The sequence below is a fragment of the Monopterus albus genome, unplaced genomic scaffold, assembly GCF_001952655.1.
Source record: "Monopterus albus unplaced genomic scaffold, M_albus_1.0 scaffold17.1, whole genome shotgun sequence".
In the NCBI taxonomy this organism is placed as follows: Eukaryota; Metazoa; Chordata; class Actinopteri; order Synbranchiformes; family Synbranchidae; genus Monopterus; species Monopterus albus.
The window spans coordinates 1,558,459-1,575,008 of NW_018127897.1; the positions used below are offsets into that span (position 1 = coordinate 1,558,459).

A 16,550-nucleotide genomic window follows, 5' to 3' on the forward strand; every position below is an offset into this window, starting at 1 on the left:
TCTTTAAAAATCATACAATGTGATTTCCTGAAATGTTTTTTTAATTCTGTCTCTCAGAGTGGGAATGCACCTACAATGTGAATTTCAGACCCCTCCATGATTTCTAAGTGGGAGAACTTGCAAAATTGCAGGGTGTTCAAATACTTCTGTTCCTCTCTGTATATCTACACCAAGGAGCCAGAATCAAAGAGTGAAGGGGCTCCTGGAGTAGCCATGAGCAATGATACATGAGACCATCCTTCATGGTCATTTATGGACCTACACGCCCCTTTTTTAGAAATCACTGGATGATTGAAGACTACATATGAAGAATCATAGAAAAGAATGTCTCATGTTTCCTTGATTCTTTTGTCCATTTTTTCCTTGCATTTCACATGGGCAGCGTTAAAACACAAAGAAAAGGCATAAATGATGAAATAATGGATGCATACAAGAAACTTGGGATTCACCCAATGATTTACAGAGTCCCCACACTCTGAGTGTGTTAACAGGTTTCACTCCCCACAGTGCATGTGCACACATACACACACACACACACGTTTGTTTTCATTCCTCACAGGGACTTTACATTAAACAACAACCACTACTTGCCCAACTCTAGTCCTTACTGTACAGTAGGTGTGAGCTTTGCTAGTAAACGTGCTTGAGTAATGGCGGCCACAGGACCTAGAGACCACAAAATAATACTAAAGAAATGTAGTCATGTTACCTCAGTAATATGGAAATGGTTCAGTTTTGCAAGGTCCACTATGGAACAGACCACCACACTGTGTGAAGTTTGTAAAACCTTTATTCAAACAGCATGTGGCAGTGGCAGCACAAAAAAACATTTGCTCTTTATCTGTGGGCAGCTCTTAAACTTGTTTCACATATATTTCTCCAGTCACTGACCACCAGTGGTAGTTGACTTTATTTAAAATTATTTTTATTTGTAATAAATAATGCATAGCGACACCTTTCAAGTGCTGCTTTTTGATCAATCTGCACAGCTGTTCCTACTGTTATTCTTTACAATGTGTAACAAATGTAAAAGGACAACAGCTGCACATACTGTATGGCCCTAGTTACTGGGGAGTGGCATATAATTTTAATTAAAAAATCTATTTTTGAATCATGATTTATCTTAAGTTCATGCAGACAGAAAAAAACAGTGATTACAATCATGAATCATCCATAAAACTGATAAAAAATAAAAAAGATAGATAACATTTTTTGGTCATATCACCCAGCCTTTAATTGGTGTTAATTTTGACACCTGAATTTGATTTCGTTTTAGTCTTAGTCTTTTGACAAAATGAACATTAGTTTTATTCAAATTTTAGCCTTTTCATTTTTGTTAGTTTTAGTCTAGTGTTAGTCAATAAACACTAAATACATTTTAGTCTAGTTTTCATTATGTTTTAACTGCATTTTTAATATATACTGTAGGATTAATCTTCATCATGGTTGTATACAATTACCATGGTTACATATGTTGTTCCCATCAGTCGTAAGGTTTGTGGAAAGCAGTGTTTTATTCACACAGTGTCCCTCTGCTTTGTAGAATTTAAACTTCCATTTCCCTCTTCAGGGGGTTCAGCTTGAGAGGTGATGCTAATGTGTCAGATAACATTAAAATAGTGAGATCTTTGCAGTGAACATTTAAAGAACGATTGATGGTTGACTGCCCATATTAATCCTGGAACTGACTGATAGCAACACAAGAGATATCTGACTGAAAGGAATATTGACGTTACATCTACAGTACATCGACAGTGTTTTATATTAAATTATCTTACCGTTTCATATGGCGTGCTGCTGCATTTTCCTAGTGTGTCCCGGCAAATATTGTGCACAATTCTCTGGATTGTAGATTAATATGATTAATAAACCAGTTTCTTCTAAAAAAGTGCTAATGCCAGTGACAGAATGTCGTAGTAGTGAAACACATCAAGCGGCTAATTCAACTCCTAAACAAGAGATAATTTAGCCGGTGGAGGAAACAATTTTACTGATCAGAAGCTTCAGTTTGTGATTCTACAGGTGCGGGAGGTTGTTAAATTACTTCATTCGTCTGTCTTTCACATTATTATTTACTTTTTAATAAGTTGACGAAAAAATATAAAGCATTTCATCATAGTTCTCCTTATCAAATGTTACTTTTTATTTAGTTTTAGTTTCATTTCCATCTTGAAAAATAGGTCACCAATGAATATTTTTCATCATACACTGAAAAAAAAAGATTTGTTGGATTTACTTGATTGCAATGTGTACATCGGTCCCACACACTGATAATGTGCAAAACCAGCATAATTTTCTTTAGGGGTTAACTTGTTTGAATTATGTTAACAGAGGAAATATGAACGAATTGCGTTGCATATACTAGCATAATTTGTGTAAATCCAAAGACCCGGTGAGTCCTTTTTTTCATCATAGTTTTTGTTAACAAAATTAACACTGATTTTAACCTAACCCTAACCTTAAACAAAGTCATTCGTCCTGAAATTCTATGATTTACACAAACCCACGAGGAAGCCATAGTCCCCACAATGTGAGTGTGTAAACAGTTACAGTCCTCATAATGTGAATAATACCAGGTGCATAGCACATACACTAACACATGCGTGCAGGACTTCTCCATTTCTCACTGCCAGCCAGGGATATTTTCATCATTAGCAAGAATTATAGAAGCAGTAGTAATATATTCATTCAAGGCCTTTCTGCATTTGCCCTTGTTACATTTTTTAAGATGTAGGCTCCATTTTCTGGGCTGAAGCAGACATTGTGTTGAATTAAAGAACGTGAGGCCTTGTGTTGAGTAAGGCATGATGGGAGATGTACAACAGTCTTTGACGCACATTGGCAGCCGCATTACAGTCTCTCTCGCCTCCCTCTCTCTCATTATTTCTGTCACTCTCTCCCTCTGTGCCTGTGTGATGGCATGTGTTTTCTGGGAACACAGCCAATCCCATGACTTTGGACGCAGAGTCCTTGGCTTATACAATATAAGAGCAAAGATCTGTGTGAGATAATCCTGGACCCCAGTGTGACCCTCATCATGAGGAGCTTTGATGGCTTGACACTAAGTAGGCAGGCCACCTGAAGGCAGGGTCACAGCAAATGTATTAAATAAAGTGGCTCGATGCTGTACCTGGCATTTGTAATCCACAGGCCTACATATACCAATGTCTATCAAACATAATCCTACATGACTTAAATGTCCTTCACCTGCATTAGAAAAATAAAACAAAAATCCATCAGTGCAAAAGGACACTGACAAGGTGACAGACCTGGAATATCACCACATGCAGGAGAGGTAATTAGAAGAATATTATTTTTCATTGTGGTAGTGTATGAGTACTACCTATACAGATTATTGTTACTGACTTCAGTAACTGTATCTTTAGCTGATTTGGTACCAGTTGGTACCAAATTAAAATCAAATCTAATCTAATCAAATCAAACTAATAGGTCCATGAGGATCTATTAGTTTCCTATCACACTTTAGCCTAATATTTGTGAGGAAATGTACATTTTAGTACAAAACAGACTTCTCTTGTTCCCCTGTTTTCAAGTGTGTGCATTGTGCAATTTACATAATGACTCTATTTGCAGGCACCAGCACACCCCCAGGTATCTCTGCCACAGCCGTGCCCAGCATAGCCACCCCAATCGGGGTCAATGGATTCAGTGCCCTCCCGCCTCAAAGCAACGGGCAGCCCACCTCTGAGCCCATCTATACCAATGGTATTCATCCTTACCCAGGTGAGCCAATAAAGGTTTACATGAAAGAAACATGAGACATATTGGTAACATCTACTGTGATAAGACAGTTGCTCTGACCCCGACACTTGTTACGATTAGATGCTTGTACTGATAGTGATCTGTGAATGTTTGATTATTCTAGTGTTGTACTTGATCTGAATGAGAACATCACCTAATTGCCACGATGCAAGTTCAGCTGAATCACATCACATGGTACTGTTAAAAGTTAACAAGAGTCCTTTTCACTTCACACTCTCATGATGTCTTTTTCTGATTTGAACTGAAGCGTTTAAAGCTTGAGGGTCAATCAGCAGGGTCTTTGGCAGATTTCTGAGCAGTCAGCCCCAGTATCAGGATGAATCCATCAATTCATCCATCAGTCCATTATGGTTAATTTGATGTGTCTCAGCCCATCCTCAGCTTCTTAATGTTGTCTGGGGCTGATTCCTGAAGAACTGACAGACACACACTCCCTGTTTCTGCATTATGCAAAGGCAGCTGCAACTGTAATGAACTACAAAGTGGTTTGTTTGGCATGCTGTTAATATTTGATGCAAACATCTGGGGCAAACAGGCATTTTGAAGAACTGAGTGGTATGACAATCCATATTTCTCCCACACTCTGTGTGATCGCACCCCCTGATGGCTCTCTACACCTAAGCCAATTTCTGTCTTGGTCTTTAACATATTCTCTGTCTTCTTTGTCTGTGTTTGTCTTCAACATCCTCTCTTTGTTTTGCTTTTGTTTTCCTCTTTGTCACCCCTTCTCTGTCTCTTGTTTTGTCTCTTTGCAGCACAGAGTCCAACGGTGACTGACCCTCTCCCACAAGCTTATGCTGGCATCCAACATTACGCAGGTGATCCATTTCTCCTGTCTCCTCTACTCTCCCACTTCCTCCATGTGTCCTTTTCCTTCCCCTATGACAAGTAGAGACAGCAGACGACCAGCCAATTTCTTTCTGGATGAGGCTACTTTATATTAGGAATGCAAAATAATTTTTACTTGACTTATTTATACACCCCCACAAAAATCTTGATTCCAAAAGTATGCCAAGAGCTGAGGATCTGAACCTGCCATAGCCTCCTACATAAGAGATGACAGACCTCTCATAACCACTTCCTTTCGCCTGACATCAGCTCTTATTAACATGGTGTAAGTCTTTCTTTCTTTGTGCCTCTGCATAGTTGAACTGCACTCCACTCCCCTTTAGCCATGCTCCTTGTGTAGTGATCCACCAGCCAAATGAGCCCAGGCTCCCAGTCATAATGCAATTTATTTATGCAATGTCTAGAGGACACAAACTAATAATGGAATAATGATTTGAGTTTTGTTATGTCAAATATGAAAATGGAGAAAAATTCCACTCTGGTTCTTTCTTTGCAACAGCAGCCTACCCTGCCGCCTATGCGCCAATCAGCCAAGCGTTCCCCCAGCAACCAACCATCATTCCCCAGCAACAGAGAGAAGGTAAGAGTGAGCAAGCGCGCCCACCCAAGATAAAAGGTGATAATTGCCATGTTCCATTCTAATGTAGCTGCGCTGCTTTGAATTAGCGAGGGAGGGAAAAGCTGGCTGGGGAAAATGTGAGAAAAAGGCTCCCCATTTAAAGAGAAGAACATTAGCGTTGAGATGGAAAGTTACTCTGTCATTATTCAAAAACTGCACTAATTCAAACTCACAGCATTGGACTGCTTAATCAGTCCATTACAATGTGTTTAAGTGGTTATAAATATTCATCAGATTAATTAGCTGCATGCATAATCATTTATTACCATTGCTAGTGTAGTGTTCGTTCTTATGCCACAGCATCAGATGTAATAAAGCCTAGGATATACTGTGATGGCAAATCTTTCTTTTCGACACCATTCGTCAGTCTCAATTATTCATCTATATGATTGTATGAGACAGCGTAGAGTGGCATGAATATTCAATATAGGAACTCTGAAATTAAGTGTTTCCAGCACTGCCTGGAGGAAAATATAGTTTATGTTTGCATTTTTCAGTAGTGTGAGTGTATGCCAGGGTCACAGTGCAGAACTATGAATAAAGTGTAGACACACACAAACTTATCCTCATATGTCAGCTTATTTGTTTTACATGGAGGCATACTTTTAGACACATACAAAAATAAAACACAATTGTTATAACTATCTCATCTCTCATTGCTACCTTGGAACATTTTAATAAGTGGCAAGGGTTATAGGAGTCATGATAATGCTAACACAAACAGAGACAAATCTACTGTACATGCACAAAGGCAAACACACATACAGCTATTCTTGGTTGTGCCAATGGCCTGTCGGAGTTCTGGCCTCCTCTGGGTTTTGGCTGCTCTCCCAGTCTGTCCCAGTCCACTGCCACAGTCTGCAGTCCTGCCATTTAACAAGAGACTCATAAACCTGAATTCACAGGCACAGTCAAACCTTTGGTTCAACCTCCCACTTAAAGCTATAAAATTCAATAATACATCCTATCAGTCCATGTCTCTGTGTGTAACAACAGAGAAAATCTTCCCAAATCAAAAAATATAATTTTAACTAGACAAATTTTTACTGTTCTTTTTGAAAATAAGTGTCCTTTTCACTTCAGCTAGGCAGCACAGCAACGTGTTAGATAACGGTACCGTACCGCAGCACATCCTGGCACAGCAAATATCAATGCTTTGTATGCCCAAAGTAATGAAAGGCAGTCAAATGCTAAAAACTAAAAATGCCTCAACTTTTAATTACTGCAGTAAATTAATAAGAGCATAGTTTATCCTACAGAGAGAATTTAAGGGTAACGACCATGCTCATGTTTCATGCCACTGATAGCAAATATGTCCATGCTGGCAATAACAAGTCTTATATGCAAAGTAATGGGCAAAGTGCATCACCACCAAATGTAATGCAAGTGTAATAATTTAGGTGAAGACAGCATAGCTTCAGATCAATACATCAGTGGTTGTTTGACTTGACATCAAATGTTAAAAACAGAAAGATAATGTTTAGCTGTGCCTGCATATGTTATTATTGTTAATCACTCAAATTTCAAAACTTATTTTTGAAATTTTAGTGTTGAGAGACACATAATATGTATTCACTTTCATAAAGGACCAAAAACACACAAAAAAGTATCAAAATCAGTGCGGCAAAACCAGAGATATGTTTTTCCCATCATTCTTCCTTTCTGTCAACAGCTGGCATCTCCATTACCCACAGTGCAACTCTGACAGTTTTTGAAGTTGTACTCCCCGAGAGCTGTACACTGATGTGCAAAATTTGGTGATGGTCTGCTTTAAAAAAGCTAGATAAATTTTGCATATGAGAATCATACAAATGTACTTCTCATCCAAAGCCATGTGGCCAAGTCATCCAACCTTGTGTCTGGTACAAATAATGCAACCAGCATTTTGCACTTTGCATCTTAGAACTTCCCCACAGTGAACAAATGACTATTTTTCAAAGCATGAGTAAGACACCTAAATAAACAGAACTAAGATTCAGCCCCTCTGTCAACCTATGTATATACTGTATATGTGTGTGTGTGTCCTCTATCTTGCCTGTGCTTAACGGCACTACAGCCAGCCAGCGCTGCAGCCCTCTTATCAGCCTTCTCACCAGTTCCAGTCTCATCTCGTCATGCTATCACCCTGAGCAATGAGACAGGAGAAAATGCTAGCCAGGCAGCCAGCTGCAAGCATGCTGTCCTCGAGTCCACCACATCTCTCTCTCTCTCTCTCTGTCTCTGCATCCATGGATCCATCTCTCTCTTGCTGTCTCTCTCCAGTTCATTCCTTCCTTTATCCAGATTGTCCTGCACATTATGTGGCAGCTGGGTGGATAAGTGTGGAGGGATGGAGAGAGAATGGAAGACGGTCTTACTGTCACACAGTAATTGGGGCAAAAACTTGGCTTATGTCTTAATGTATGCCCTGCTTCCTCCACCTCCTCCGCTCTGTCTTTCTCTGTCTCACTGTTTCTCAACACAACCAGAAAAATCTTATTTTCTTTTAATCAACCTCTCTACATTTTTTCTTCCTCCTGTTATCTCTGATTGTTTTTCTCTTTTACTTGTCCTATTATTGCTCATCAGTGGCGGGTTTCATGTATGCTGTTATTGCCAGAACATTTTATAAATATCACATGAATCACCACCTATCTGCCCAGCTATTATGTGAAATGGGGCTCTTTGGAGGATACATATGGAAACCAGTAAAAGAGCTGACCAATCAACCTGTGTGAGAGCTTAAAAATGAGATGCCAACAGATAACACAACAGATAATGTAGCCAGAATGTGGTGTTTACATGGCTCCTGTGTTGCTTGGATTATTGTCTTGATTGCTTCATTGAGGCATTCCTCATCTATGTTATTACGATCAGTCTCTCTCTCTCTTTCACTGGGCATCTCTTGTTTATACTCCTAAGTAACCCTACTGTTGTCTTTCTCTCCTCACCAGGGCCAGAAGGTTGCAACCTGTTTATTTATCACCTGCCCCAGGAGTTCGGAGATGCGGAGCTCATGCAAATGTTCCTGCCTTTTGGGAACGTCATCTCCGCCAAAGTCTTTGTGGACCGAGCGACCAATCAAAGCAAATGTTTCGGTGAGTCAAAAAAGATGGTAAAAACAGACAAAAACTGAGGTGAACAAACTTCTGTGGTGACTGTGTTTGGTGCTTTCCAGTAATTAGTGTTTGTTGTAGCTTTTATGTCTAGTGTCTAACCCAGTCAAGTTGGCATTCACTTTTTAAAGGTAGCATTAAATGCCACTGAGTAAGGGGTGAGGAGGGAGAGGGGATGGGAGCAGGCAGGTGCCCTAGTCAGCTAATATCACACAGACACCCCCCCAACACACACACACTACCACCACCATGAATCTCCTCCAGCGGCTGACCCAAAGATCCCTCCACAATCCTAACATGGTCTGTATCCATTTGGTTATCATTCCCAGCCTCCTTTATCCATGAGAAAAGCATTTTCCCAGACCCTTCAGTCTTCCAGCTGGGCAACCCAGCACCATCCACCTTAATCCCTCCCTTCCTCTTCTCTTGCCTCCCACACAGCAAACCAGTTCATCAGGGTGGAGGCAGTGCAGGTGGAATCCATGGGCTTAAAGAGATAATAATAGACTGGTGTGGGCCTTGCTGTTGATTCAGTTGGACAGCAGCACCCAGGAGACAGGCAGAAGAGAGCGCGAGAGACTCTCAGCATTGGCTTTCTTTCAGTTTCTCTTCAACAAGGCATGTCTATGAGGCTTTCTCCTTCTCTCTGTCCTGTCCACCTGAGGATGGTCTCTCTGTCTCTCTGTGTGTGTGTTCCCTTCTAAGCATATGCCACATGCTATCACTATCTGTCTGTCAACAAGGGGGAAGGACAAAGGGGCGGTGACCTCATAAATCTCACTGGCTTATTTTCCGTGGCTGGTAATTAAGATCTTGACTGAAAAACAGCAATTTAACTCATGATTCTTTTGTGGGTTTTTTCACTCATGTCTCCCTCCTTTTTATAGCAGACGCCCCAGGGCTCTTTTGTAAGACATTAACAAATTAGGCAGAAGATGCAGTGCATTAAAGGGGATAAGTTATTAGGCCTACAAGAACGTGCAACCCTTCATTTTAAAATGTGAGTTTAGCCTTGATGATATGGTTTATGGGCACTGTAGACTTTTGTGTATGTGTATCTAAACTGCAAAAGTGTAGAAAACAGACAGATGGATGGGCTGATTAATTATCCAATGTCAAAATAATGTACAAAAAATAGCCTTGCTCTCACTTGTGTTAAAAAATATCTACTCAAATATTCAAAACACTGCAGTGATGGATAGCAAGTGCAGGCAAACTAACCTAAAGCTAACAACATTACTGTGGGTTGAAGAGAACAGTTCTAATGCTCAGTCACGTGTATTCAAACAGGAGAAAAATGAAAAATGACTAAGACAAGCTAATTATTCATAACTATAAGATCAGCATCCCAGTAGGCATGTCAGCATTTGAGTAACCTAGATTTTAATTTTTCCCACTGTCCATTGGACAGCACAACACTATCTTCATTATCTAATTAAAACATTTGAAAAAGACAGGAAATATTACCTTCAACTCAACATCTGAATACAAGTGCAACAATTTATATATTTTAAGAAGCCCCATATTAAAAATATCTTAGTAATCACAGTATGTCCAACATTTAGAATTATCAATCATTTTAAATGAAATAGTTTTAGCATAGTGATCACCTTGGCAGACTGTGAATTTGTGTGTGTTTTATCAAAACCAGCTATATGTGCATGGCCTGATTTTGTTACAAGACAGATAAACTACATTTTGGGGTTTTGAGGGGAGATAATCAGACATCACTCTTTGAGATGGAGTGTTTACAGAAACGCCTGAAAATGTGAATATGATGAAAAGGTCACTGGAGGAGTACTCAAAGCATATTCTTATAAAAGATGTATCTCTGGAGTAACATTTGGAGTATACTCTTAAGGAACATATCATTGCCAGTTCAAACTGATGTCTGTTTAGTTTAGTGATGTGAATGAAATGGATACAAGTATATGTGAAGGGGTGTGATTTTAGACACGTGTGCAGGTGTGAAGGGGTGTGATTTTAAACACGTGTGCAGGTGAGATGAAGAAGGATCCAGGACATTTATAAAATATTGCGAATGAAGTAATTGCAAAAAGGTGATAAGTGACACAGGTTATGGAAACTGCTGTGTCATCTCAGGTGAGGCAACTTTTTACTTTTTAACATAACATGAGATTGGGCAAGAGGCGGCGTACACCCTGGACAGGTTGCCAGTGTATCACAGGGCTGACATGTAGACAAATAACCACACACTCCCACGGGCAATTTAGTCACCAGTCAACTTAAGCAGCATGTCTCTGAGTATTCAGTCATTCGTAGGTGAGGATCTATATATTTGTGTTTAATTTAACCTGGGACTCTATGGAGGTTATACTTGTCTTAATCCACTCTCTCAATATCGAATTTTAAGACTTATCAAAGCCTACCTTGTTAAGAGGAAATAGCTGGATTTATCATGAAAATGAATTTCAAAAGGCCTTTCAAGAATGGAATGACACACATAGCTAAAAAAGAATGAATTTACACTTTTAAACAGTCTTTAACAGGCACTGTAAATCCATATCTTTTTACAAATGGACAAGCAAATCTTCACCCAACATTTGTAAATGTCAAATAATCATCACAAAAAATGTATTAAAACTGTAAGGTTTTCAGTGTCAGAGCTTCCCAAGACAACCTCTGACAACTAAGCAGCTTCAGTGAATCACCGGAGGTTGAGTAACTTGTTCAAAGGGGGTCGAGTTGTAGTTAGCAGAGCAGGGTACATTGATTTTCCCAGCCTACAAGACTATCTGAACCAGGAGCTCATCTCTAGAATACAGCCACCCCTCTATGTGGTGCAGAAACAGGTTTTCAAACAGCATTAGTGCACAGAATCATGACAGAGCAACTTTTTTAGGGCAATATAAAAATTAAATACTGCAACATTTGCAGCTGCTCAACCTGGTCCTCCACTTGTTTTCCCCCATCGTCTGCAACTTTGTGTGTTTTTATTAAAAATGTATAACGATACATTGCATTCCGACATTCTGCTGATATGGATGGCTGCAGTGAGAGTCATACCTCAAACACTACTAGTGCTCAGGGTATTGAGCTGCACAGCTCCACACAGTCAGCGCTACATCAAAGAAATGAAACATCAGCCAGTTACTTTGTCACAAGGAAACAGCTGAAACTGAAAACATGTTCCGAATCTGCTATGGTTTTCGAATATGCATAGGTTCCAGCTTAAAGTTTTCAGTGCACTCTTTGTTTCCTTCCTTTGGACTTTAACCCCCAGCATCCTATCACATTTTGCCATGTGGAGGTAAATGTGAGGTATGGAGATTCATTAAAGCCGGGGATTGTGTGTGTGTGTGTGTGTGTGTTTGTAGGATTGGGAGGGGGATCACTGCCAAGTGACAGGCCCTTCCCTGCTCAGTTTGTTTAAAGGGTTTGTAAAAGCACAAGCCTTATCTCAGCCACACTGACAAAAGCCTGCCCTCTCCCTCCAAATTAAATTGGACCCATAGCGGTGTGATCAAATCAGGTGGCTGGTGGAAAATTCGGGCCGTCAATCACAGAGGTGTCTGATAAGAGCAAGTAAGGAGTCCTGGTGTGGAAAGCTGTGGGTTCATTCCGCCTTGACACCCAGGTGATAACTCAGAGCAGCGGGCACCTCCGCCCTACATACGTTATTCCTAGCATCTCGTCAAAATCTCCGGGCCCTTTACTCAGATTCATGCCTAGTCACATGTGTACATGAAGATACACTTCACACACGCTCAGCCCTGCCACTCCCACATGGCTCAAACACTCAGGTAACATTTACTGGCACTGCTTTGCTCTGAAAATCCATACACAGCATGAGACTCCCTTTGTTTTTGTCTAATCCTTGAACACCTTTTCATGTTTTATTGTTCTTTGTTCAAGTTAAACTCCCGGTTTCTAATAGCTCTTCTTCGTTTGATTTTTAATATCTGTGTTATTAGCCTTTGTGGTATTTTATGTAATCTTTTTAATTCAGAGATTTTCAATTAATCTGCTGAAAAAGAGAAAACAAATGTTGTGTCATTGTTGAGTGTTTAAAAGGGTCTTCTTCTCCTCTCTTTTTTCTTTCAAAACTTTCCCTCTCCCTTTCTCTTCTTCCTGTTTCTCTTTCATCTCTTGTTGTTTTTCTTCATTCATGTATTGTTCCTTTTTCTCCACCATGCTTCCATTATTCTCTGCCCCTGTCTCTCTTCCGTTCTGTGTTCTTGTCTCAGGCTTTGTGAGTTTTGATAACCCGTCCAGTGCTCAAGCCGCTATCCAGGCCATGAACGGCTTTCAGATAGGCATGAAGAGGCTGAAGGTACAGCTAAAGCGGCCAAAGGATGCCAACCGACCTTACTGACTCGTCTGCTGTCCATATCCAGGTACAGTAACACCCATAGCATGCCATCAAATTGTCCATTTGCTACTTAATAACTAAAGTTACTGGTTTTGCAGTCCTGTTGCTATGAAAAATGTGAATGTGACAGTGCATTGCCTCAGATCAGTAAAATTCTTAAAAATTCAAACTTAGAAAACTTGTTTTTAATTGACCTTTTAGACCTTTAAGGCAATTATTAAATGATTCTGTATATTAGCAATTCTAAAAGAATAAACTAAAATGTTATGTTCATATTTAATCCTTAATAACTTGAAATACCATTTTCATTTCACTGGTATTTAGTGAATTTATATTTTTCTTCCATCCAGCTCTGACTGCAATTAAAACAGAAGGCCATTTTTTTTAAGCGTAAGGTACAATTTCCAGGGAGCCAGTCAGCGTTAAGACAAGGTGGGCAAAGAAGGAAATGAAGCACACTTAATGTCCAAGGCACCTTCAGATGTCTTTGACTAACAGAAGCCTATTATCCATCATTTGCCTAAAAAACTCTTTGATTTGCTTATCAGTATGACAGATTAATACAAAATGCACACATTACCTTGCTTGGTATTAAATGTGTTGAGCTTGGGGAAAAAAAAAAATCTTAGACCTCTAATCACTATGACTCTGTTCCCACTTGATGCAACTTGAAATTTGTACCTGTTGTTCAGGTCAACATGTGTTTTTATAACATATTAGCTGTGACAGTGTCAGACTACTCCACAGCCTGTCTTCAAAGAATCGACCTTGAGATTGTTGTCATATTACCTTGCTCCACTGAATTGTTTTTGCTTCCCATGGGGTTTGGAATCTAATTTGTACCTATATGATACCCCAGAGAAAAATGCCGACATCATCAATACCCAGCTGTACATAATTACCCAAATACTCAGGATGGCATTGAGAATCAATGCAAGTTGTTAAGCCACAAATTCATAAATCCAGATAGCAAATGTTTTTCTCCTAAAATAGCCTGGCATTAGAATTCTGTCAGTTGCTTAGCAAACTCTATAGGTACTTTCAGTACAGCCTTTCTACAGAGATGATATTAGAGAATAGATTTATATTATAACAGCTGTTTACAAGACTACTGATGAGTGTGATGAGTAAATGCAGGATGTTTGAAAGAAAAGTTTGTGCTCACAAAAATAAACAAAAAGATGCTTAATGGAAAAGCACTTACACTACAAACTGCACTGGCTTGTATAATGACGGAGAATAGCAGCAACCCCACTAAGCACCATTTGGTTAGCTCAAGTGATGCTTCACCAGTCTGTTCTCAGTTAAAACAGACCTACTCTGTTTTTTCATTCTTTCATTGTTTGTTTGCTAATTTTATCAAATAACAAAAGCACAGCAGAGGAATATCTTAGTTTTAACTTTGTTATTTTGAACAGGGCATTTTTAACATGAAAACACTTGTTCTACCTTTGTTCCTTGAGTTTCAACAACTATGTGCTCTCATATCTCATTTTAATTAACTGTAACCTTGTAGCAAAGTGGCACTGAGAGCTTTCACTGCTTAGGCTTTCATCATGCAAATAATTAAATAAATATAATGCAGACAGATTTTTTTTATAATATTTTGCCTTATAAAATGCCAATATAAAATTATCATGTGTGTTGAAAATGTGTTGTGTGGCTCTTGAGGAAGTTTTCAACTATATAAACATGTTAATTTAAAAATTATGCATGCTTATAGCAACAGAGTTTATTAAAAACAGAGATATTTGAATACACTTTGAGTTAAAAGTTTAACCTAGTGAAATTAAGCTCATTCTTTGCAGAATAATTTTGAAATATGGCCATGTTTATCTGCTGTTTTAAACTTTTTAATGATTCTTGGTCGCAAACACTGCATTCACATTATAGACCTCAATGTTCAATTCTAATCTTTTTTGGAAGCTCTGATCATTTTCTGTTCATGGTTCATTCATGCTTGTCAGTGACATCCAGCTCTGGTCTTGTGTCAGATTCTGTTTCCCCGTCAGGATGTTTCCCCTTTTAAAATCATATTTCTAGTAGCAACCCCCCTCTGTGGTTATGGTTAAGATAAGGGTAGGGTTCAAGTTGGGGGAAACACATCTCGATGTAAAAGTACAAAAGTATTAGCATCTAAACATAGTTAAAGTACTAGACGTAAAGGTACTCATTATGCAGAGTGGCACATTTCACATTCCTCTGTATCATATTATTGTATTATAATTACTGATGCATTATTGTGTGACAGTCAAATTGCACAATTCCCTGAAAAACTGCTTGGTTATGATATATTCCTTTCAGTCTGGCTCGATTAGAAGCTTCTCCGTAAACATTAAATAAAACTAAAATGTCCTTGTCTCTCCACTGACCTTGTACGTGTTCCTGCTCTACTCCATGTCTATTTTACCAGTCTGTGAGGGGCTGACACTGAATGATGGCGACAGGTGATATGTGCACACACAGAGGAGGGAGATGTTGAAAATTTCATGTGAATTCCAATCTGATCATTCTGACAGCGGTCACATGGTCAGAGATCGGATGTGAATCAGATCTAGGACCACTTGTGCAAGTGGCCCGGATTGTGAAAGAAAATAGGATTTAGTTTGTCCACATATCCATGAGGAGAATCGGATTTGAGTCACTGCAGCATGTAGAGCAAACAAATGTAGAGCAAACTACAGATCTTGCTAGTGTTTTCATATTATACTGTATCTGTCACCTCCAGATAGCTTCAATATTCAATTTTCCCTTGTTTGTGGGCCTTAAAAAATCTGAGCTTTCACAAACACACACAAAGTGGTTTATTTAAAGTAGCACCATCCCTCAATAACAACTAATCTCTCAGTGTCAGGCTTGATTCAAAGAATCATCGCCCATCTGTTACAAAGTGCAGCTGCCAGTGATAAAATAATATAGATGTATGCTCTCTTCACCCAATTGGCTAGACAACATTTCATTACAATAACATAAGCCTGGATTATATTCCTCTATAAATAAAAGCATGGTAATACCATTTGTTTATTTTAGCTTTGACTCTTTAAAAGCCACAAGATGGCATTAATGGAAGGCGGTGTGCAATACAAATGATACATGCTGCCTTTATCCCTTGCCTGATAGCATCTGAATAGGGCTGTGCTCTGCTAATTGAAGAGGGGCTTTCAAAGTGGACACCCTGAGAAGAGAGGTGGGGGGTGATTTTGATTTAGCACATCAATAAGACAAATGGAAAATATCCTGCAGCAGCAGTGAATGACAGGACGGTCACTGAGATGTACTCAGAATGTCTCCAAGTGCAGACATGTCTCATAATAACATTCTGTCACTTTGCCAGGGGTGTGTGTGTGTTGTGTTGTGTTGTGTTGTGTCTATGCATGTGTGTGTTTTTTTCATGTCCTCCTTCATCTCTGGTCTAGTTAAAACCATCTCTGTGTTTTTCTTCTGTTATTACACTGTTTCTGTTGTTGACTTAAGGAAAACCAACAGACCAATACCTAGAACCATCCTATGAAAACATTCAGGAAAAAATAAATGCTAGTGGGGTGTCTGAGGCCAGCTCTGTACCAAAGCTCCAAGTTTATAGGTTTAAAGAATTATAAGGGATATTATACACCGATCAGGCATAACATTATGACCACCGGCCTAATACTGTTTACATACAGTAGAAGTCAGTGTGGCAGTTGGTTGGCCCTCATGTCACTCTGCAGCTCACTGTGCATCTTCTGTGAATCCATTTGCTTCCACAGTTCCACAGTCAGGAAGAGCACAGATGTGTCTACAATTCAGTGATAAACTTTTGTAAAAGGAGTGAAAACTGTGGTCATGGACATGTTAGAGAGAATTTTTTAGACCAATCCAACAGCCTCCTCCT

At 39.3% G+C, this 16,550-nt stretch overlaps 1 protein-coding gene across 11 annotated transcripts in view; it reads left to right on the forward strand.

Moving 5' to 3' along the window:
- The window catches only part of celf6 (CUGBP Elav-like family member 6), a 140,691-nt gene that overhangs the window by 119,017 nt on the left and 5,124 nt on the right, over positions 1 to 16,550 (forward strand). For 9 of the 11 annotated variants that reach the window (XR_002274346.1, XM_020592433.1, XM_020592434.1 and 6 more), the window contains 5 exons: positions 3,595 to 3,744; positions 4,539 to 4,601; positions 5,132 to 5,212; positions 8,185 to 8,328; positions 12,555 to 12,704. Coding sequence is in view for 10 of the 11 variants with exons in the window: in XM_020592433.1 (XP_020448089.1) it covers positions 3,595 to 3,744; positions 4,539 to 4,601; positions 5,132 to 5,212; positions 8,185 to 8,328; positions 12,555 to 12,682 (566 nt within the window). In the remaining variant the exon portion in view is untranslated. The remainder of the gene's footprint in view (positions 1 to 3,594; positions 3,745 to 4,538; positions 4,602 to 5,131; positions 5,213 to 8,184; positions 8,329 to 12,554; positions 12,705 to 16,550) is intronic. The other 2 variants (XM_020592436.1, XM_020592442.1) reach the window with 1 other exon arrangement.